The sequence below is a fragment of the Triturus cristatus genome, chromosome 6 (genome assembly GCF_964204655.1).
Source record: "Triturus cristatus chromosome 6, aTriCri1.1, whole genome shotgun sequence".
NCBI classification, from domain to species: Eukaryota; Metazoa; Chordata; class Amphibia; order Caudata; family Salamandridae; genus Triturus; species Triturus cristatus.
Genome location: NC_140589.1, coordinates 1,785,028,462 through 1,785,052,291, shown reverse-complemented (window position 1 = coordinate 1,785,052,291; position 23,830 = coordinate 1,785,028,462). Strand labels below are relative to the sequence as shown.

The 23,830-nt window shown below is 45.6% G+C and overlaps 1 protein-coding gene across 2 annotated transcripts in view; it reads left to right on the top strand.

Annotated features, from left to right (window-relative positions):
* The window catches only part of LOC146822002 (uncharacterized), a 211,852-nt gene that overhangs the window by 51,743 nt on the left and 136,279 nt on the right, over positions 1-23,830 (top strand). Inside the window, exon 2 of one of the 2 annotated variants that reach the window (XM_085613108.1) lies at positions 9,139-9,246. The exons of the other annotated variant lie outside the window; for it this stretch is intronic. Coding sequence (XP_085469234.1) covers positions 9,178-9,246 — 69 coding nt within the window. The 5' untranslated portion in view covers positions 9,139-9,177. The remainder of the gene's footprint in view (positions 1-9,138; positions 9,247-23,830) is intronic. 2 annotated transcript variants of the gene reach the window in all.

Sequence of the window (23,830 nt, the reverse complement as noted above, 5' to 3'; positions counted from 1 at the left end):
AGGTGCCTATTGATACCCACGCCTAGGCTAAGGAAACAAGCATTCATCTGGTGCCATGACTCTCCATGCGCAGGTCATTTGGGCTTTGAAAAAACGGTGGCTAGCATGGGACGGCATTTCTGGTGGCCAACCATGAGAGTGGATGTCAGGAGGTGGGGACAGGAGTGTCCTACGTGTGCTACCATGAAGCCCGACCATGGCCGAACCCAAGGGCTCTTACATCCACTTCCGACCCCGGATAGACCATGGGATAGCATATCACTGGACTTCGTGGTGGGCCTACCGGTAGACCAGGGGATGACGGCAATACTGGTGGTGGTGGATTACTTGACGAAAATGGGGCACTTCATCCCCTGCAAGAGAGTCCCTACGGCCGGGGAATTGGCGTCACTACTCCTAAAGAATGTGGTACGACTGCATGGATTACCTGGGGTGATCGTGTCAGACCGGGGGTCGCAGTTTACTGCGCAATTCTGGAAGACTTGGTGCACTGCGCTGCATGTTAAGACCGCCCTGTCCACCAGCTACCACCCTCAAACGGACGGCCAAACCGAGCGCCTGAACCAAACGCTCAAACAGTATCTGCGATGTTTTGTGGACCAGGGCAGGGAAGAATGGGTCGACTTGCTATGGGTTGCAGAGATAGCCTATAACAACGCCACTCACAGCTCCACACAGTCATCTCCGTTCTATAGCAACTATGGCCAACATCCCAGGTTCTTGCCATTTCTACATCCGTTCAGAGAGGACAGGATTCCCGCCACAGCGGACAGGGTGGCACACATAAAAGACACGTTGATGCGCTCAAGGGCTGTCCTAATAGAGGCCAAGAGAAGATACAAGGCTGCGGCAGATAGGAAGAGAAGGCCCGGGCCACTGTACCGCACTGGAGACTACGTCTGGATATCCACAAGAAACATGAGGTTTCGAAAGAACAGTGTGTTCCATCCCAAGTACATGGGCCCCTATCGAATTACCAAGTGTATGGGTCCCGTGAACGTGAAGGTGTGCTTGCCCCAGTCATTGCGGATACACCCTGTCTTTCATGTATCATTGCTCAAACCAGCACCCTCCAAGCCGTCTGGGACACCTAGGCCGGTATGCGTGGAGTCGGAGGTGGAGTATGAAGTGTCGGGCATACGGGCGTCCAAATGGCGCAGGGGGAAGCTGTGGTACCTGGTTGCGTGGAAAGGCTATGGCCCGGAGGAGCATTCATGGGAACCGGCTGAAGGGGTTCATGCTCCGCGCTTGGTCTCCTTGTTCCATCGGCGTTTTCCTGCCAGCGCTGGACCCGTGGGGAGCCGCTGAGAGGGAGGATGTACTGTCAAGAATTCCTGTCATATGAGGGGAGGAAAACGGTAACCAGCGAAAACGGACTACATCTCCCAGGATGCTTAGCGGTTGAGAGGTTATGTAAACAGGAGAGCTGTTACATAACTCAAGGGAAACACGCCCTTATGTAAACAGGAGAGCTGTTACATAACTCAAGGGAAACACGCCCTTACGTAAACAGGAGAGCTGTTACATAACTCAAGGGAAACACGCCCTTATGTAAACAGGAGAGCTGTTACATAACTCAAGGGAAACACGCCCTTATGTAAACAGGAGAGCTGTTACATAACTCAAGGAAAACACGCCCTATAAAGGGAGGAACCGGGAGGTACAAGGCTGTCGGATATTGTGTTTACACCGACGTACCTGCTTCGTGAAGAGCAGTGTTCCGGAGTGGTGCTCCAGTAAGGCAAGAACGGAGGTAGGTCGAGTCGTTACTCCCTGGGCCGTGTCTTGCCCCATCGTCACCTGTGAAGGACCCGGAAGCTCTACCGGTCAACCATTGAGCTTCGCTTTTTGACTCGGCTGAGTCCAAGCGCAGTGGCGCTTTTGCTGGTTGGAGTCGTAACTCCCAGCCCGACCAGAGACACAGGGACTGCCAGCTGTAACGCACACCAGGAGGTGTTTGCCGCGTTACAGACTCGGAAGTCCACAGGATCGATCGAGCGGCTGCTCTCGGTTCAGTCTTCTTGCTTGTGATTGGGGTATCGGTGACGCATCACCAGGAGGTGACTCCGCGTCCCGGTGCAGTCTGAGGAAGAGGTTGAGCGGCTGCTCCCTTCAGGTAGAGACCCCGGCTGGGTGTTTCCCTGACTCCTCGATTCTCCCCAACACTCTTCGTGCCCCTCACAGCCTACCGATTGGCATTGTCGGCCATTTCATTTCTGCCCTCTGTTGGCATACGCCGGGATCGGCGTATATGCAGAGGACGGTTAGGACCATCCGTGCTGTGGGCTGGTAACGTACTTAGCCTGGAGGATTCCAGTGACTATAACTTTTGTTTGTTCTTTGTATTTTATTTGCCTTCATTAAAAGAACTAACCCTTCACAAGTGGTTGCGTCCTCATTGTCGTGTCTGTTAAACGATCCTGAGACGTTCAGGGCGTTACAGGGGCCCTGTAAGGCCCTCTCTGATTCCTCTCCGCCACGGTTTTCATGGAGGAGGAGCCGCCATGAAAAACTGCCATGAAAACCGTGACAGAGGGGAAACTTATAATATACTTGGCGGGACCATGGCTGTCCCACCAAGCATATTGCGGCCTCAAGACCGCTGCAACACCGCCAGGTAACGGCAGTTCCCTGGCGGCTGTGGAGAGGCAATGACGGTTCAACCGCCCTAATTGTAATAGGGCAGTCAGAAGACCTCCACCGCCACGCCACTGTGAGTCTGATGGGACGTGAACTGCCAGACTCGTAATCGAGCCCATAACTTTTGTTGAGGTTTTTTAGTTCCAGCTGACCAATGCAATTGGCACTGAAACTAACACATCAAAAAGTTGCTTTCGATCAGATACTATTTTATTAAATAAATTATAATGTCAAACGAAAAGAAGACAGTGATACTTGGAATTTTCAGAACTGCATCTCATTTTTAGGTCTCGCCTAGCAACGCAGCGCAAGCGCTGTCCGCCTTGGCGAGATCTATTGTTGTGGGATTTGCGTCCGTAGGGGGACAGGAGATGTGCATGCTGCCGTGCCTGCCCGTACAGCAGATTGTGCACGCGCATGTCGTCTCGCCGCGTCTCTTCTGCCTTGTTATTTATTGTACTGGGCTTTTGGAGCCACTTCTTCTGTCTCAGCCGGTACTCCTGAGCACTTCCACCTTGTCACCACTAGAGGGAGGGGAGACCTGGCGCTTCAGATGTAAGTATTTTGTATTCGTCTTAGCACTCATCCTGTTTAGTGGTACTTATTTCTCAGAACAAATAAAGAGAGTGAGACCTTATTAAAAAAAAATACAAAGGTTGTTATGAAGATTGTATATTCACCTTGCAGTTCGCTTCTACACTTGTATATGGTGCTAAATTACTTATCTTTGACTGTTTGATGCGCTCTGTTGTGTATGCTGGATGACGCCCATGCCTTTACAGTTTGCACCCCTTTACTTGCAATAACTTGCAGTATGAAGGCCTTCGTTCTGAAAGCATAACTAAAGTCACTTTTGGTCGCTGATTGTTAGTGGTTCTTTGAGCACGGGTGGGTAGTAGATGACATGCACGTTCCATTAATTATGTTTTGCTCATCAAAGATGTGGACAGTGCAAGATGGTGATCCCCCGCGTAGATAGTAACATTTCGCAGCAGTGAAAGCTTCTTTCAATGGACTGTTCTCTTCTCAGTAGATATTTTTTATTCACAGAAATGTGAAAACCATATGGAATTCTGCACTTGTCTGGCAATGCTACCAAAAATTCTCTTCTGAAAAAGAGGAGCTTTCTTTTAGTTGCTTTGAGAGTCCTTCCTTTTCCCAACCAAAGGTATCGGCCTTTTTGTGTTTTTAGAGATATTAATTTAGGTTCAGGCTTGAGTGGCCACCTGCTGAGGTGCACTGTAATTTGCTTCTTTGCAGCCAAGGGACGGACTGAACTGGGCACCCGTTTCACCATTGAAACTGCAGAGCAGGTCCTGCCTCTGTTAGATCTGCTCTTGTGGTTTGATATCGGAATATCCTGTCTGTGGAAAATAACCACATTCAGACTGGTCGACTTTCATCTCAGCTAAATTTAAGGAACTTTCCTCAACATTGACATACCAATTTAGCTAAAAGACTTAATTTGAGCCTGTGGGGTCCACTAGCACTCATTTTTTGGGGAGATCTATTGTTGTGGGTTTTGCGTCCGAAGGGGGACAGGAGATGTGCACGCTGCCGTGCCTGCTCAGACAGCAGATTGTGCATGCGCACGTCGTCTCGCCACGTCTCTTCCGCCTTGTTATTTATTGTACTGGGCTTTAGGAGACACTTCTTCTGTCTCAGCCGTTACTCCTGCGCACTTCCAACTTGTCACCACTAGAGGGAGGGGAGACCTCGCACTTCAGACGGGCCTGTGCTGGCCTCTTGACTGCAAGCACATGTACTCTTCCTCTCCAATACCTGGGCAGTGACCTGCAGCCGTCTCCCCACTGGCTTGCAGTCCGGCCCACACGACAGCGCCTGGCCTCCGCTGCACGATCAGCTGCATCACCTCTGTGCTGCCGGGTCTTTACTTCTCCGGCTCCCCTCTGTGGCCTGGCCTCGCACATGCCGATGCCACAGAGGTCCTTCCTCGACCGGGATGTCGTCACCTTCGTGACACCACAACTGCCGCACCTCCAGGCTCCTTCACATGGCGATGCGCGGTCTGTTGCAGTAAGCACTCCGCTTCTCCTTATGCCCGACACGTTCAGCAGCAGAAGCCTCTGGCCAGCGCACACCGCAGGCGCGTCCACCTCATCGCCTATGTGGAGGGGTCATATATTGGGGGCTGGGGGAGCTACAGCCTAATCAAGACACATAATGTGAAGTGAGCCCTTCTATTAGTTCAGTGCAAAAGACCACGAGCGATCCTTGCACATTTGTTTATAGCCCCTGATCTGCATGATGAGTCTACTTTAAGCCTGATATCTGCATGTAGTAAGGTTAATTCATGGCGAATAGAGAGCCGGTTACACAGGTTATTTAGCCCCTCTCACATTATTTGTGGTGATGTTAAGTGAATTGGTCGCCGGACCAATGAAAGTTGTGCTGAAGTGCGCTCTAATGTCTCTTTCTGTGTGGTATGCAGTGAATGACAGCGAGACTGCAGGTGTTCCTTCCCCAGTATCCTAAAGCCGCTGAAACATCAAAAACCTGAATAGGCAGCTTGTTGTCGATTACTAGAGGTTTCCTAAATGAGGGATGCCAGACACGTACATGTTGACAATGCATCTGTGCTTCCTGCAGGTGCTAAGCCAGATACAGAGCCACCAAGTGATGTCAGAAGGGATGCTCCTGACCTGCTGGTTTGTGGATCTGAGGTTCACCTATTGACTGAAGGAGAACAGAACAAAATCATATTCTCTGCTGCCCCAGTTAGTGCAGAACTCAGGGTCTCAGGCTGGAGGGTGCTGAATCAAACAATGAGTTACGAAGCGGTGCAAAAGAGGCCAAACAGCAGAACAGTCACAGGAAGGGCTGGATGACTTGCAAGGTAGGTGTCTACAGCTCTGAAAACGTATTTAAAAAACGTACCACCTAAGCCGACAGTCGAGAAGAACATTCACCTGCAGTGGCAAAGATGCAGATTAAAACTTGCCAATTTCATGGGCGACCCCAGCAGCACGTCCCAGCAGATGTCTGTTGGCAGTTCTGCTATGATCCTCTCACTCGGTTGCTTTGCAAGCAACTTATTCTGCAGCCAACAGATGGGACTTAACGAAAGAAGGGTCCTTTGTATTTGGGTACTCAGACCATTTGTGATTTAAGTATTTAGAGTGTGTGACTTTCCCTTTAGCAGTTAGTAACCGCCCTGCTTCATTGTCATTTACAATGCCAATAGCTTAAACTCGCGTAAATGCGAGACCTATTGCATTGCAAATGCTTGTTCCAGAATGGTGTGATCAAAAGAACACTCAAGCATCATACCCTTGAGACGACTATTGGAAGTCAATCTATTTAGGCAATTGCCACTAGCAATAAGCCGCGTCTCAAATAACCTCTGAGGCAGGGAAGCTGTGTTTTTTTTCTCACCATAAGGATGCATTCTTTATAGTGCTGGAAGCCAATAGGTCCCGCATTTTGTATGTGGGCCTACGTCTTGACACTTCTGCAGCCCATCATGATGACATATACCTGTCCATTCCTAACCATGGATGCCCGCGCATATACGTTACGCTGCATCTGTCATTTTTTATTGATCGTTTCAAGATAGTGAACACCAATCTTATAGTGGCAAATAAAAAAATTATTTAAACATGCGTGAAACCTTACTATGAAAAATGAATAGCCCTGCAGTAAATTGCAGCTCTGGGCCCACCACTTTGGTAAATAAAAAGCCAATGCAAAGGCCTGTGGCCATGTGACAAAGGCTCAAACGTTGTCCTCTGGGGAACTGTTTGAATTACAAAATTCTACACTCAATCTTCAACCAAGCTGTGGGGAGCAATGCCAAGATAAAGATTATTGCCCTTTCCACCCACAGGGATGTCCACCGAATTAAAGGCCTCATAGTCTTTCCCTGCAGACAAGTCATGTGTCTTGAGGTCATTTTCCGCAATCTCATGCTCATGTTAAAGGTCATGGGATGTCATTTCCTGTGATGTCATTGTTATGCAAATTAGCATTTTAGAAATCTGAAAAATCATTCCTCTTTTGGTGATAAAATGTTGGCAAGTATACCATAGCCTCATCATGGGCTATCCCATGGTCCACTCCCGCGCTGCACTATGTACTGTAATATGGATCAAGGTAAGCCAAGGGCACATCGAGAAAAGGAGAGATATTAAATGATATTGGTGAGTACTTTATTAAGTTAATTGCCTATCATTTGCCTTCTTTCTTTTACAGCTTCTGAAATTTTAACGTATAATTCACAGGCATGATTTAGTCTACAATGGATCATACATTCAAATTTGATGGGAACATGGGCTTCCCAATCATGTTTGGCCTCAGCTTCCCAAAATCCTTAAGATGGACCTGGCTGCTAGCAGTGCCGCAAGGGAACCATCTTTCTGCGCCCACTAGATGCCCGATTTTAACTGAAAATGCCATGCATGTGAACAGAGCACTACATCTTTGAAATGGATAGCACAGGGAGGAATAAATCTTCCGCGACTTGTTGCAATCGTTGGCAGGAATCCCCTGAAGGCTCCTGTTCTCTGAAGTGGGGAACTCTGCTCATCTCTTCCAAATCCCTGCAAGAGAAGGAATGTCAAATCTCTTTGGCTGAAATGGATTCCAAGGAGGCAGCGGGCTGCTTGCCTATGATGGATTGCCGCACGGGAACCTCTGACAGGAGATCTGCTTTCTCAGCTTAACCTGTTCCCTCCATGTTGTAAGCTTGGCAGGTTCATCGTGTCCCTTGTCCGCGATGCTTGATGAGAGGCGCTCCCTGCGAAGGGACGAGAGATGACATGTTCTTGGTTGTGTGTTGTATGCTGTGAACCACTGGCCAGGGTATGTGTCTTGCCACGTGGCTCACTAGTAACTAGTAGTTTTCTTTGCTGGAAAGAGAGGAAAGCACAAACTTTGTGCAGATGCTATCGAGCAGCGGCGGCTCCTACACAATGGCGGAGTAGGGTCGTCCCACCGGCTCTGAGCCTGCAGCTGAAAAATAAAATAATATTTTTATTATTGTTTTGTTTTTCAGCTGCTGGCTGAGCTAAAGTGGGTAGGGCGGGGCTGTAGTCACAGGGAGGAGTGGTTAGTGCCCTTCTAAGTGCGCATGTCTGTTTGCCGGCTGTCTTAGGCCGGGCAAACAGACATGCGCAGTTAGGTTTCTCCAACCCGGCTGTATTCTACAGCCGGGTGAAGAAACTGCACAGACTCCCTGTGCCTGTGCGGAGCGTCAAACCAGTCCACTCAGGCCAATCCCGGCGCTGCTCTCATAGTATGAGAGCAGCATCTGCATTGGTTGGTGAGTCTGTCCCAGGGACTATCAGGAGCAGCAGGAGAACAGAGGAGCACCGAAGTGCGAGGCGGGCGCAGGATCGGGTAAGTTTTTTAAAATATATTCAGCCCCTACCTCCCGCCGCCGCTTCTGCTGCCCTGGAGCCTCCCTCCCTCCCCCATTGCATATCGGCAGCAGCTGCAACTGCTATCGAGCCAGGAAGAAAGTCAAATCCTAGTGGAGAAAGTAAGAGCAAGGTTCCATATACTTTGCTACAAATGTTGCCTTTCCACTACACAGAAATTGAGCGATAATATACACTAAGGGGGTCATAGGAATTTACGCTACTCTGAGAGGAAATTGCTTCCAATAGCTCATTGAAAATAGTCCTTGTTACCCAGATTAGCAACCCCCAGTGGAAATTCTGATTGATGAGATATGACTAGTTCCTACACGTATGTTGTCTGAATGTTGGACTTATGTGTCCTTGAAAAAGTAGCAAGGGCGGCTCTGCTGATGAAATAAAAAATACAAACTCACCCCCTAGATGCCCATAGCCAATAGCCAGCCCGAAGATCACATGAAATGAACCATCATTTTCTGTCTGGCAGATGTCAGGAAACCCAAGCATTATTATCTGCATGCAATAAAGCATTTATTTGCAATTTGGTATAGCTTGGTCTAGTCTCAATGGATGCCTGAGCTCTTTCCTTAAGAACAGTTTCAATATATAAGCAATTTCATTTCATGACATTATTTTTTGCTAAAGACAAGCTACAATCAAGCAATATCCATTACTTTGAGGAATGTTATGTACAAGTAAAGAAGTAATTATTTTATTGATTCGTTATTAAAAAAGATATCAAAAACTGGCATGCTAAACAGAAACTAAAATCCATATTATTCAAGGGCTTAACTCAAATAGCCAAACGTTTTTTTGCATTTAACTTAGAACAATAAATATATTTCAAAAAGCTTTAAAACAAGGTTAATCTCTCAAATAATCCAGGTATGTATACATTCCCATTCGGTTTCTTTAAATTCCTCAACCTCACAGTAGCAAAGCAGGCCGATGAACCCTCCCAAAGATGGCCATTCAGAATCTTGCAAGATTTGAAGTTGAATCAGGCCATCATTTTTATGCACGATCTAGTTTTCCAGAAAATCTGAGTGAGAAAAATGGCCGCCTCCTGTGCGGAAAAATATCATTATTTATGGCTTCAACATGTCATTCTTTTTTCCAGGGCCACTTTTTCACCAGATCCCCACAAACGAACAGGCGGATGATAATGCCAGCCAAACACTGGAAGATGAGGGTGTTAAGATACATAAACTGTCCCTTTACTATACAGGTCAGTCTATAGCCAAGTAACCTGTCCTACTTGTCTTCTATAACGAGGACATATTTTATTATAGCTATTCACTTATTACTCAGAATCAACTGTTCTTCTCGAATTTAACTAGAATTCAAAATGTTAAAACTGTTCACCTGGAATTTTCACCACAGTACATGATTGCTGGGAATGTCTGAGTTGGGTAATGGCAATTCAACTCTGTTCTGAGTTAGTCTGAGAGTACAAGGAGTTTACGCAGTCCAAGACTTTTGAAAGATAGTTAAAAAATGTGTTCTTGGTGAGTGCTAATCAATGCTAAATTTGAGATGGTGGTTTCCGGTTCTCAGCACTGGCACTTAATTGTCAACACTGACACTTATGATTGTCTGCCACATGGTGGCGATGTTTATCTAATTTAGCACAATAACAGTTTGTTAATTCAATATACCCTAACAATGACTACTATCTGCCTTCCAAGCCATTGTTATATCTTTGGGGGTCTGAAATAGTCTGAATTGTGACACTTGGAGGAGTGTAATAGTTAGTAATTATGTTGGTACTGTCATTGGTAGCGCTGGCAGGGACAGGGGCTGCAGTGGCCACCTGACAAGGGCCCGGTACTTATTTTTTCACAAATTAAACACTAGTGAAAGATAATACAGGCTACATGAAAAAATCAGGCAGTATGCAATGGGAAATTACAATATAAAATGAATGTAGCAGTGCTTATGGAGAGGGAAATACCCGGCCAGCCCTAGACTGGAAACTTGGTAGCAGTGGACAGCAAAATTACACGTACCACACATCTGACATCTAATACCGACCACGAAAGAGGAATGAATGAATTCAATATAAAACTGCACAAAGGTAAGCCAGAGAGTCACAGGCTGCCATGTTCAAGAGTGCTTCAGAAATGGCGTGCTACCAGCAGTCCAAAGCAACAACGATCACCCTAGGTTTTGCAAGCTACTGAAACTAAAACTGACCTGTAACCTCAGTGCTGACCTATTAGCTGGGCATCATCATTGTGTAAAAGCATAGCCTTGGTTATAGGCACGTACTGTGACCCAACTGTTGGATGTGTGCATGCTCAGGAAGCATGACCAGTCTGACATGGAACTGGCGGGTTCTTTCTGAGCATCAGTGTTTCAGAGATTTCAAGTTGCCACATGTAGGATGTGAATAGCTTCTTCACTTCTGTTTTTAATGTGCACCCTTGTAGGGACTTTATTGCATTCATCATTATAGATACATGTCCATTGGTACTTGAGGCAGGGTCTGTTTCTGACCCTAAAACGCTGAGGCAGGTCGGCAAGTCAATGTAACATTGAGGCCTCTGACCAGAGGCAATAAACAAAGCACGTGTTTGAATGGGTTAATACGATGTCAATGAATACCGTGATATGTGCAGGCCTGATAATGGCAATATCAATAAATGCAATGTTAATGTATGCCTTAATCTACGCCTGCACCACAGCGACAATACCAGCAGTAACGATGTCAATGTATACCATATGCCATGCACTAATGACAATGTTGTTACCAGTAAAAGCAATGTCGATGTACGCCAGGATCTAGGAATGCATAACTATGCCAATATCAGTAAAGACAATATCAATGTATGATATGACAACTGAACGCACAATGTTGAGAATGTCAATAAAAAGATGCCAGTGACTGCCATATTATTTTTAGGAGTTCCTGTGAACTTGTTTCATTGCTACCGGCTTTACCCAAGGTGACTTCAGAGATACGTAGTCAGGCAGGTCCTGAGACCCACACTCCCGCCTATCGAATAACAGGTCACAGGTGGTGTCTCTCTTAACCCAAGGACAAGCACACACCCAGACATAATTCTGATTGATCCCACAGATAGATAGTAGCACCACAAACAGGTCTGAGGCAATTGGCCCCAATAAAACACGTTTGGTCAAAGGCTTGCATTTCCCAGAAATACCAGAAAGATAGATAAAACTTGTAGATAGAAACACTCAGCCCATCAGGACACAACATGCACACAATACATATAGTGATCACGCGCTCCTCATGCTGGACATCTGGACAATACACACTGGCCCACACTAGCTCTCCCTGAGGTCGAGACCCATCTGTGTCCTTATCAGATTATCAGACTTCTTAATTTATGACCCAGATGCTTTTTCAGGAATTAAGAAATTACTTTATTGCACCTCACAGATGTATATAATGTCAGCCAAAACTATCTACACCAAGAGACTTTCCTCAGACACAGTCTGTCAAGACTCTCCTGGCCGCTGTGTTTGAGTAAATCAACTTGTTCCTGTTTTGCCAAACGCCTCTTGTCTTTTTATTTCTTTAAGGTAAATTCATATCCAAACAACACACCTGTATGCAGGCTTGGGGCCTCTAGGAGTGAGCAGGGCATGTACGTTCATGTTGAGTACAAGTAAAGTTGACGCTACTGGCGAGGAGAACCAGCAGTATTGGTGACCTGGCACCTATGAGAGTAGGGCTTATACTTCATAATGGTGAAATCTGACCCTACGACCTTGTACAGAAAGGACTGCTCTTATGTAGTGGAATTCCAAAGGGAAAACCTTAGCACTGTATTTTAGTTATTAATGGTGTACATAAGAAAGATCAGCACATGATGCAGGGAGAAATGTTGCTGGAAGATTTAGATTGGAGCTGACTTAAACAAACATAAATAACATTAATTTCCAAGTGAGTTGGATGAGTCGGAAGGATCTTATGAGCAGTTGGTGCTAGTTTGGAGGATGCTGGCGGTTCCTTTTCATGGGTGTTTCCGGCCATGAGGTGAGTTTTGAAAGTGTTCATGTATTAGAGAGAGAGGGGAGTGCTCTTCAGTCCGTGCTGAAGAATAATGCGCATAATGGGAGGAGGCTTCAACTGAGACAATGGGCATTTTGGTTTAGGGACGGCAGAGGGCGTTGCTTGGACTCTTATTTTATAGGATTGAGAGGCGTTGGTGGATTTTAAGTACATTGAGGAGTTTAAAGCGTCCACCTTTTGGTATCACAAAGGAAGTTAAGTTAATTTGGATACGAAATTTAAGTCTGTGTTTTTTGTTCAGGGTGGTGGTCATAGGATGGCAGCGGGTAATAGGGGAGGAGGGGCATACACGTGGCTACAGTTGAAGAAAGCGTCGTAAGTGAGCACAGGGCTATCCTGTGGTGGATGGCTGTGTGTCCTTCATCAGGGAAATGTAGTAAGAGAAGCTGAATGAGGAAAGCATCTCACCAAAAGAGACAGATGGGGCCTTGGGAGATGCTCAATGGATGTCGAGATTGTGTTGAGTCGTCAAGCACCATGAGGCAGGAAAGGTGTGAGCTGAGAAGGTGCGAATGAGTGTGTTCTTGCAGGAGATATAGAAAGTGAGTTTGTTGACAGTGAAAAATGAGGGTGAGACCATAATATGTGGTGGAGAAAGGAGGGTTTGATGTTCTCGGTATAGCTTCTAGGAGTGAACACATAGGGGTGTGGTGCATAGTTGGCAGTAGAGTAGCAGAGTACTCTACACAGAAGATTAAGGGGCTTATTTACAAACCCATTACGCCACTGATGCGCCACTTTTCTTGATGCACCGGTGGTACAATGGGCTTGCCCATATTTACATGGCCACGTGAAGTCACCCTGCGTGACTTTTCATGGCCTTGTAAATATGGGCCCCTTTCATGCACTTCTCTGTGTGAAAGGGGCATTCCATGGTTGTTGCTGTGGGTGCTCCCACGCAACATCCATGGAACTTGGTGCATTCCCAGATTTACAACATTTTGTCAAACTGGGAATGCGTCAGAATCCTACGCCGCCCCAGGGGAGGTGTAGCAATGGCGCAAAGAGGAGAAATACTTTTATTTCTCAATGTTTTTCCTCTTTCTATGCATGCTGCATTCTGAAACTAATGATTGTTTTTGTGCAGGAAGGTGTCTCCTCCTGCACAAAAACAATCATCCCTGCAACATAGGCCCCTGTGAAAAATGACGCACGGGTGCCTGAGCTGGCAGATGGCAACCAATTGTGCACTAGCACATGGGAATGCACAGGGATGCGTCATATTGTTGTTGATAGGATACATCCCTGTGCTTTGAAATTACGCCGCATGGCACAGCTTAATGTCTAGCGGCGCTGCGCCGTTTTCGTGTATATGAGGCCCTTCGTTTTTACCGGGGGCATCTTGTACAGAAGATGCTGTGTATAGCATAATATGATTTATAAGTGTGTGGCTGTGACCAGTATACTGCAACCCAAATGTGAATGGGGCATGTACTTGAGGCTGAAACTCATAGATCACATAAAAACCATAGCAAGAAGTCTTTCTAGTACTTGTTATGGAGCCATTAAGTGTATTTGGAACTGAGAAACATTGGGCTCGAGTGATTTTCGCGAAATTATACTTTTTTTTTTTAAACCAGGGATTTAAATTCAGGATATCTCCTTCCAAGATCAGTAGCTCTTAGCTCCTAGACTTCATCAAAGGGACGCCCTGCCTGGTGCTTTATCCATGCCATGTTAAATCAAATTCAAAAATCTAACATGAGGGCTTTCTAGTGCTTCGATTTTAAGACGCTACTCCAAAACGTAGGTCCATATGTAGGACAGGATAGTCATGTACACCAACTGGGGTTATTTAATGGCACAATAAATTCACATAAGTGGCAAGCGGTGGCAGACAGCATACCAACAGGCGCCTCCTCCCGCAGCGCACAGAAATAAAGACAATTTCTGACCAGGAATAAACAGGGACGCGTATAATCTGTGTGCGGATGGGTGTCTGGCGCCCGATCCAATATTGACTCGAGTAAATTGAATTCGAGTTTGTTCTCTGAACAGGAGCGCACAGGATTTTAAATCAATTTGACAGGGGCAATGAACTTGTGCACAATCAACACCGCACAGTCACAAAACTGTTTATTGTTGTGGTGACCTTTACTGCATGCTCTGAAAGGGGCTCTGTAATTATATGAATCTGCTGGAAGGTTCCTGTCTGAGGCCAAAGCAAACACAAGCCAGCGTTTACTTTTTAATATGTTTGGGACTAGCACGAAAACCCTTTCTGGATACAAAATTGAGTGGCATATTACAAATGTCACACCAATCCCTCTGCATTTGTGTCACAAAAACAATCCTTGAGCCAAAGGGGCGCTGCGAAAGGAAGAACTGCTGGTAAAGTAGCTCAGTGGATCAATGCATTGAATGCAGAGATGGTGGTGAAATGTACAGGTCTCAGGTGGTCACTGGATTGCACAGTTACTCAGACTTTCATCCTTCTAAGGCCAATAAAAGTAGGGAAAATGCCACAAACCTCAGAAAGCCCCTAGCCACTTTCAGGAGGGTGGCGTGTCTTATGTACACCACGTAAAGCAGAACAAGCTCTAAGATGAATGAGATTTATTTAATTGTATTTATTCATTTTTGTGTACATTTATATATGTATGTGTATGGTATTTCTAAAGTACAAACAGAGACAAAAGGCAGCGGATTGCTGTGCATGGTCAAATACATGCCTACGGGCGACGTGTAATAGGAGAGGAAGCAGGATTGTGAACAGTTAATGCATTCTGATGCAGTGTTCGGTAAAGAGGTGAGTTCTCAACTCTTCCCTAAATGGGAGCAGTGTGGGGCGTTACTGATGGACTCAGGGATGTCTTTGCCGATACTCGACGCATAGATGGAAACGACCAACTGTCTTGTTTCTTCCCTTTAAAACGTCTGCCTGCAGTGTGATGATGTCGAGAACCACCAGAGATGGTGAGCTTGTCGGCGAGTAAGCAGAGCTTCTGGTCGTGATGGGTTCGTAAACGATGCAGCTGATTTTGAAGATGGTGCAGGCTGGCAAGGGGAGCCAGTGGAGATACATTAAGATGTGGATGAGGTGATCATATTTCTTCAGGCCCTGGATGACACATGCTGCTGCATGTAGGATACCCACCCCTAAGGGGTGCCAGTGTGGAGTTTGGGAGACCATTGGGTAGGGCATTAAAACGATTCATATCCAGGAGTATTGGGGCTTGAGCAGCAGCTCGGCAGTCACTTTGTGGAAGTAATTGTTTGACTTTCTTTGAATGAGAAATCTGGTCTTTGTTTTTGGCAATGTGTTCCTTGAGGGTGAGGTTGGTGTCCAGGGTGAATCCAAGTGACTTGGCATTCGCTGGGAGTTCCGGGTCAAAGTTGTCAAGGTTCATGTCGTTGAGCCAGGTTTGTACTGTTTCTTATCTGTTGTGCTTGGCAAATAGCAGGAATTCTGTCTTGGTTGGGTAGAGCTTCAGGTAGGCGCTGCACATCCTGGTCTGGATGATGTGCAAGCGGTGCTTGAGGTGTTGGGTGTGTGAAGCAGGCGAGACTCTCAAGTACAGTTGTGCATCATCAGCCTATTGGTGAATCTTGATGCTGTGATCTGTAAGCAGAGTAACAAGGGTCTCAATTTAACGACTGAACAAGACCGGAGACAGTATGGTTCCCTGGGGGTCTACGCAGGGGATGGGGATCTTTTGTGAGCTGGAAATGCCAATGTGAACAATAATAACCAACTTTATGTGAAATATCATCCATACACAAGAGACTAAACATGCAATGCATTAACTTATGCATTAACCTTTTCTGTGCAGTAGCCAGTCAGTTATCATTTTGTGTTATGTTACAGAGTATTCACTCTAACATTATAGGAATTGATATAGTTTTTCACAGTAGTATTTATTGTAAGGCGTACATGCATATTTTCCCCACACTACGTACCAAATTAGTCTGTAATCTCATTGTTGCTCAGATAATCGCTCTTAGCATCCCTCTTCTCTTCTTGTAGCAAGGTGGCGTTGTATTCTGCATTTGTTTGACAGATAGCAGTGCTCTGCCGCTATGACATGACCGTGGTGGAGGTGCTCCTCATCCACACCACTGCCACTGTTCCTCATCCACACCACTGCCACTCTGTGTTTAGTGAGCAATAGCAACAGTACAGCCAGTCCAGTGTGTTGGGCTTGCGGATCCCAAACATAATGCGGTAAAGTGACCAGAATAACTGCACTATTTAATCTACTCTCTCCCAGTGTGAAGGGCAAGTCCAAGCAAGGTGCAAGGAGTCTGCCATCTCTCCCTGGCTACTTCCAGCCCAACTCTTCTTGATGTTTGCGCCATATTATGCAGCCGTGCTACCCATCCACCTGTGTCTTGTGTTTCTTCTAGTCTGGTAAGAGGTTTCAGTTTTGGGGTTCTGTGTGATAATGTTTAAAGTGGGGGTGTACGGTATTTGTGTTGATACATCTGCCCTTGGGTTATGGGTGTCCCATTGTTATCATTCCAAGCTTTACCAGCTCTTTAATCACTATTTTCTAGGCCATAAGATATTGCTGGGTTGTTTAAAAGTACAGTATTTCCTGTCTGACAGACTGCGCCAGTTCATGCCATGGCCAGTGTGTGCAATCTACAGGGTCTATCTGTCCCTTGTTGCATTACTGGCAAGCACGTCTGTAGTGTGCCCTTATCATGCACACCGCACTCCGCAGCAGCATGGAGTAAGTCGTTTTCAGGATGATATCAATATTTTGTGGCGCAAGCTTGGGCAGCATGAACGTATCCTCCACGTCTGGGTCTGCTAATCTCCCTGTGTTATGGTGGCATCTCCCATCTCATGCTCAGGATTACCCCCCGAAACAAGCATAATCATCTTCGATCGAAGCATGGGGAAATGCTCTTGTGGGCAGCATAAGTATGTTCACAAATAGGGATAATAATTTGGGCAGTACAACCACCTTTAAGGCTGTTCTGCAAGCCATACATAGTGGTAGTTTAATCCATCTGTCTGCCTGGATTGATCTTGCATCTATTACAGACTCATCGTTGCGTGTGAGTACATTCTCTGTAGAGTACAACCTCCCTAGATCGCAAGGCGTGTCACAGATTCTATACTCCACCTTAATAGTCTAACATTGTCGGCTCTGTGGCATCTGTCAGTGATAGGATCTCGGATATGTTCCAATTAATACACATACATGAATGCTCGCCATATTCTAAGATCCCTTATCAATGCATAGAGGGTTGCTTAGGGTTTTCTGCAGCGGTTTATTTGTAAATAGATAAGTGCTTTCGTCAGGAGGCAGCGTGTACCAGCCCATTCCTCCTGTTAGCGCCGCCTAAACAGAACCAACTACTAACCATGGTGAGAGGATGTGGTGTAATGGCCACAGCTGCTGTTGGAGAGGGGAACTCGCTTTGAGTCTCAGCATCGGCTCAACATCCTTTGATACTGGGGAAATTACTTAATCTCCCCATGCCTACCATAAATGAATGTGTCCTTAACTAGTGCTCATGAAAAGCGCGGGTGTTGATGATTAAGTGCCAGTGCTGAGCACTGGAAACCACCGGCTCAAATTAAGCATGGATCATACCTAAGGGCTTTTGCAGGGAGGTGCCCAGAATCATTAGCTTGATCCGCCCGCAATGACATATTCCGTTTGGGACCGGATCACTTGGGTACATAATTCACCAATATATGTTCACATACAAGTTCATTGCAAACTGGAACCATGGAATCCGAGCAATGCCCACTCCACAGACAGCCCTAAAAATATCAGACTGCACTAGGACTGTGCCCCAAAATAACCTTGGTGCAAATAATATGAGGTGCTTCACTAATAAAAAGAACACACTCCTCTGGCTTATATGATCAAAACAGACTTTTAAAGCCATTCAGTTTGTTTCTCTCATAATTTAGGTAATATGAAAAGCACTTTTTCAGGATTCACCTATTTGTGAAATTAAGAACAATTACTTAGAATGTGTGATGTTATCAGGTTAGGAAAAAATATGAGAAGAGCGTGGACAGGAAACATGCGATCTTAGAATAGATTAAAGGCAAAAGAAAGTGGGAAGAAGGAATAGGCAGAAACTGAGGTAGAGAAGTCTGTTAGAGGTAAAAGTGAAAGGAGATCTGGATTTCTTCATTTCATTAGGTGGATTCTTCGAAATTGCTTTCTGGGAAAAGCACAGCTGTGCCTGACACCTGCAGGGCGGCTGTTAGGTCTCAATTTTTCTAACAGGCCAGATATTGCATTTTGTCTCTTTTCATTTATCTAGTCTGTCATTTTAACGGGATTTGATTTAAAAAAATAAAGAAATGACTTTATTGTATGAGAAATAAATAAAACCGCTCATAGGTGTGCCTAGCTCAGCCAAGATTGAATTATCTCTCTGCTAATGAGATCTTGTTGCTTATGACTCGGGAGACAAGTCTCGTTATGTTTTATTAGATAGAGAAGCAGTATATACGTCGTGAAATCTGGTGCCTCCTTTGCCTGCGCACGCTAGCCGACTCTTTGCCGGCGTCCTAGATACGATTACCGACTACTGCCTGGACAGCGTGGTAGGACTGCGGAAGCGCGACTCATTAAAGCCTTGTGCTCCAGTTGTTCCATATCCAGAGACAGGATCCACCATTGAAGCGATGATCATTGGGTCCATCGCCCTGCCACCGAGTGGACTTCACCTTGTTTGTGCAGTCCACTCTCCTACTGCAGCTGGAATTTGCTTGAAATGTACTTTTACAAAACCGCATAACTAGAGATCCTTCTGCCCCTGTAGAATCACATTACAGACACCATTAGAATTGTTGATTCACATTTGTAGTTCAGTCTCAGTATGAGATCATTCTGTAGGAAGGCACGCCATAACATAAATAACATAACACAACATAACGTGGCATAGCATAGCGTCACATCCCTTGGGGCATCTTGAATCTGAATAACAGTTGTTTCTTGTTGCCCAACACACTGGTGTTCATTTTATGCACCTTGAAAGTGGGTCTGCTAGGACTCAAACCTCATGCTAGCATGTAAACACAGAATATTTTAAGCAGACGGAGGGTGGGAGCACTCTGTGTCACATCCCAGCGCTCAATCTGCCCCAGTGCATCATGGTAAATGCAGTGCATGATAACACTTACCTCAGTAGTAGTCTTTAATTTTTCACACTTATTGGTGCAGCCTGTGCTGTGTAACTCTCAACATGTGTTTCTGGATTCATTCCTTCATCAGCATAGATCAACTAGTCGTTTTGGGGGTGATGGAAATGCTGCCCAAAGTCTTCTCAGGTCTCTGTACCACTCACTGGGCACAGGTGCATTAACACGAGCTCGGCAGCTCAGCAGCTCAAGGGAGCCTTTTCAAACAGAAGGAGGAATATTTTAAGTCATTGCATTAGTCCAGTGTGTCTCAAAACCTAGCGTGTAATGGCTTTGGTGGTCCTCTGAAGTCTGTAAGTTTGCCTGAACGCAAAGTGTAGGAATAATCGACGAGCAACAAAGTTAATCCCTTGTAAGGCCTTGCCATCTTTTCAAACAAAAATTCCCTTTCTCTGCGTGTAAAATATCCTTTGGCATGTTTTCTTTCTACAAGTTCCAAAAGGGGTATTTTTCTAAATCCTATTAGCATCTGGTTACGTGAAAGACATGATGAATGCTGAGGCGGCCTTGGAAAGGGGCTCAGAAAACCAGAACTGGACATATCATGTTGAAATTAAATTGTGTAAATTTGTGGTATCGTCTTTTCATTTCTCTCTAAATCCTCCTCCGAACCCCACTGGTGAACAAAAGATGTTCAGTCCAAGTAATTGGAGGATTTGAAGCCACTATTGTCAGCCTGAGACACCTGCATGGTGACAGACAGGGAGAGCTTATCTTCTCCCAAGCAGCACCAGAGGAAGAACATCTTTTCTCAGTATAAGTACTAAAGCCCATCCCATACGTCTTTGTAATGCTTTACTCTTTGTGGTTTCTATCACCATTGAATATTATATGTGTAGCTTACAGCGCAAAAAGGAGCGAGGTACAAAAAGACACTTCTTGAAGAAAACTGATTGAAAAAAAGACCTTTGTTTGTCATTGTCTGAGGGACTCTGAGCTGCTCACATAACATTCAGACCCCAGTTATCAGAAATAGTCCTTTGCGTAAAGAGACCTGTCACAGGGATCTTTTTACGTTAGCATTTAGGATGAAATCAAGAACCCCTTCCACTGTTCTCATAAAGGAGTGGTCTTCAAACTTTTTCATGCCGCGTCCCCCCAGTGGCAAAACAAATCATGGGCCCCCCTCAAAATTTTTCACATTTATTCTATTAAATTATATCTATGAAAATATCCACAGTGTGTGGCTGAGGGTTTTGAAGTTTATTTGAGGTCCCTTCCCCTTTGACACATACTCACAGCTAGGATATAAATGACAACAGATGTTAGTGATGGCCCATTACAGAGCATACTGCTTCTTTTGGCCAGAGCCTGGAGCCCACCTGGGACCCCCTGAGCCCCCTCCTTCCTAAGGGGCCCACCCCCCAGTTTGAAGACCCCGGCCATAGAGCATGGAATGTCTTAAGGGTTAAGGTGATATGAATTGACAGAAGTCCTGTTGAAAATGGAAAGTTGCTTTATGAGGTGTACTACAGGTCTTCTAACCTGAAATACAAAAAGTTAGTACATTTAGGTATGTCCAGATGTGGGCCTCATAGCCTGCTTTGTCATACGAGCTCACCTGGCACCACACTCACGAGGCCTATTGAGGTTGAAGCACACCTTGCTTGTGTCGCTGTACGAAGAGGATGTGGCCCTCCCCTTGAGCGCTGTCATTCAACCTAACACCTACCCCTACACCCACGTCACCAAGTCAGGTGACTGGGCTAACAAAAGAGAGTTTGAATTCTTATGCCCTCATTCCTTTCTACTGCTTTACTTAAGTTGTGTCCTGTTGTTTCTAACCATCCCATGGCCTGCACAATATAGGACACTTCAGTTCAGTTTGGACTGCCTGTTTTGGGGAAGTGGTTGGCCATACATCTCTTTATTTTTATCTTTCGCAGCCTTACTTAAAACACAAGTTGGAAGCTGCAAAATAAGGTAGGCGGTCGGTAAGGGGGAGATCTAAATGAATGGGGCTGAATTTCACACAAGATGGTCCTGACATCCATTATGGAAGACAAGGGGGCAGCTTTGAGGAATTATATGACCCTTGCTTAAGAACAACTTAACAACTGTTTTGCTCTCTACTGCATCTTGAGAAATTCAACAGCAACGTGACACCTCATATATGTTTCCGAACTATATGGAACTATATGGAATAACACAAATACTTAGATATACGCTTATCGGAGACAACCAAATAGAAAGAAAGTCACTGAGTTGCAAAACAAAGCTAGGTCTCATTGGAAGCAGCAGGGGCTTGAATGTTGGCTGGGGAGCCCCTCTCAATCAAATCATACTTAGAGTCTGCAGCAAGTTACTGGGAAAAACAGTAGTTGGCATTTCAGGAATATTTCTTACCGATCCATGGTGTGAACATGATCATTTTTAGGTCTGTCATTAGCCAAGACCTTTTGACTTTACTAAACGTATGTGCATAACATAGTTACTCCATAGTTACTGATAGGGGTTTCAGCCAAACTTCATTCATTGGTCTGTGGTTGGTGTTACTCATATTTTTCTTGCACCCCCTCCACTGTGCCTTAAGGGGCAATGTATCAGCCCACTTCAGCTATTGGCTGACTTCACTACAAGGCTGGACTGTTCCCATGAGGCACAGGGTCAAGACTGATTTGCATATGGCCATGTCTAAACTGGGGTGGTGTAGTGGGCAAAAGAACGATGGATTTAACCCAGATCTCTTGACTGGGGGTGAATGTATGCATTGTCAGCATTCCGTCCATCATTTGTTTGTTGAAACGCTTTTCGCCCTAAGTGGGATGGGTATTCCCAGACGTGGGACCTGTGCTCACTACGCCACTGGAGTCAAGCTATCCTGGCTGATGACGGCTGATAGCCAGAAACCGGTCCTAGGATGCTTGATTCCGGTCCAGGGAAGACCTGGCTTGGCAGTTCGGGATGGACTGTTCCCATGAGGCACAGGGTCAAGACTGATTTGCATATGGCCATGTCTAAACTGGGGTGGTGTAGTGGGCAAAAGAACGATGGATTTAACCCAGATCTCTTGACTGGGGGAGAATGTATGCATTGTCAGCATTCCGTCCATCATTTGTTTGTTGTAACGCTTTTCGCCCTAAGTGGGATGGGTTTTCCCAGACGTGGGACCCGTGCTCACTACGCCACTGGAGTCAAGCTATCCTGGTTGATGACGGGTTATAGCCAGAAACCGGTCCGAGGATGCTTGATTCCGGTCTAGGGAAGACATGGCTTGGCAGTTCGAGCTGGACTGTTCCCATGAGGCACAGGGTCAAGACTGATTTGCATATGGCCATGTCTAAACTGGGGTGGTGTAGTGGGCAAAAGAACGATGGATTTAACCCAGATCTCTTGACTGGGGGAGAATGTATGCATTGTCAGCATTCCGTTCATCATTTGTTTGTTGTAACGCTTTTCACTACAAGTTACGGCATGCCATCCCTTCACAAGGAACACATCCACTCGCAAAGTAGTTTCCTTCAGTGCAAGGGGGTACTATGGTAATGTGTGGTTTCTTTGAGACTAAGTTATTTTTTTGCCTGGAGCAAATTATGTCTTTTAGATTGCTGATGGCCCAGCACATTCCCAAACAATAAAATGTTGACAAAACCATGACAAAACAAAATAAAAATTGTTTCTATGGGGAAATGCGTTCATGCATATGGCCCATAATCCATAACAGATCAAAACAGTAATATGCACTAAGAACAGAAAGCAGGTGGCTTTAATAATGAGCAGTTTCATACTCGTATCTGTGTTATTTTTGATGATCTCATGCACTGCTTGAAGAGCTCGCAAAAACTGTTCCCACTTCAGAGTGAAATACTGTCAGGATTTGTGCACAAACAATAAGAACAGTGAGGTAGTGGCAAGTTGACCATAAGGTGTGGAGGAATGGTCTATGGTGGCTGAGATGTCTGAAGCAAGAGCAGAATGTGTAGGGCACAAGCAGGCAGAGTCCCTAGAAACATCCAATCAGGAGGAGGGTTCAGAACTTCTAAGGGACTTTGGGTGGAGGAGTGGGAAGCGATAGCTGCCACTCAACTATGGCGTTCACCGTTTGGCGTCCCTTGCACCTTGTTGTTTCTCCTCATTTCCGCTCTGTCGTTCCCATTTTCTTACAGTCCCACAACTTTGTCCTTCCTGGTCTCATCTCGCATCACTACAAGTTGATTCTTCTTATGGGTGGTGAGACGTATTATGCTACCGTGATACTTCATGGAATGAGATTCTTGCTACGATTCCAGACTTGTCAATTGTTACTGCTGGAGTATCGAGTGAGGTTACTTGGTTACAAAAGCTATCCTTCAGAGATTCTTTACTCCTTTGCACACTCTTTCTCATTTATCGCAGTTTCCTACTTATATAACAGAACATATCTTGCAAACTTCACCCTGTACCGCTCCTGCTCATCCCACCGAGACAGTTTCCTCAAAATCATCAAACCTAACTTCCTGAAGGTAGATTAATGACGTGCTGTTCCTAAAACCAAAGGCGTTCCCTGGAAGCAGCCATTACCGAAGCCATGAGGGCAGAGCCATTTCCAGTGTTTTTTTCTCTCTCAATCTCCCGCCTCTTTACACCTGTTGTCTCGTGGAGGCATTCCACAGATAAGGGGCAATAATTCTATTTTGTTTGGATCCTGAGGTGTGGAGCTTCATGAACTAG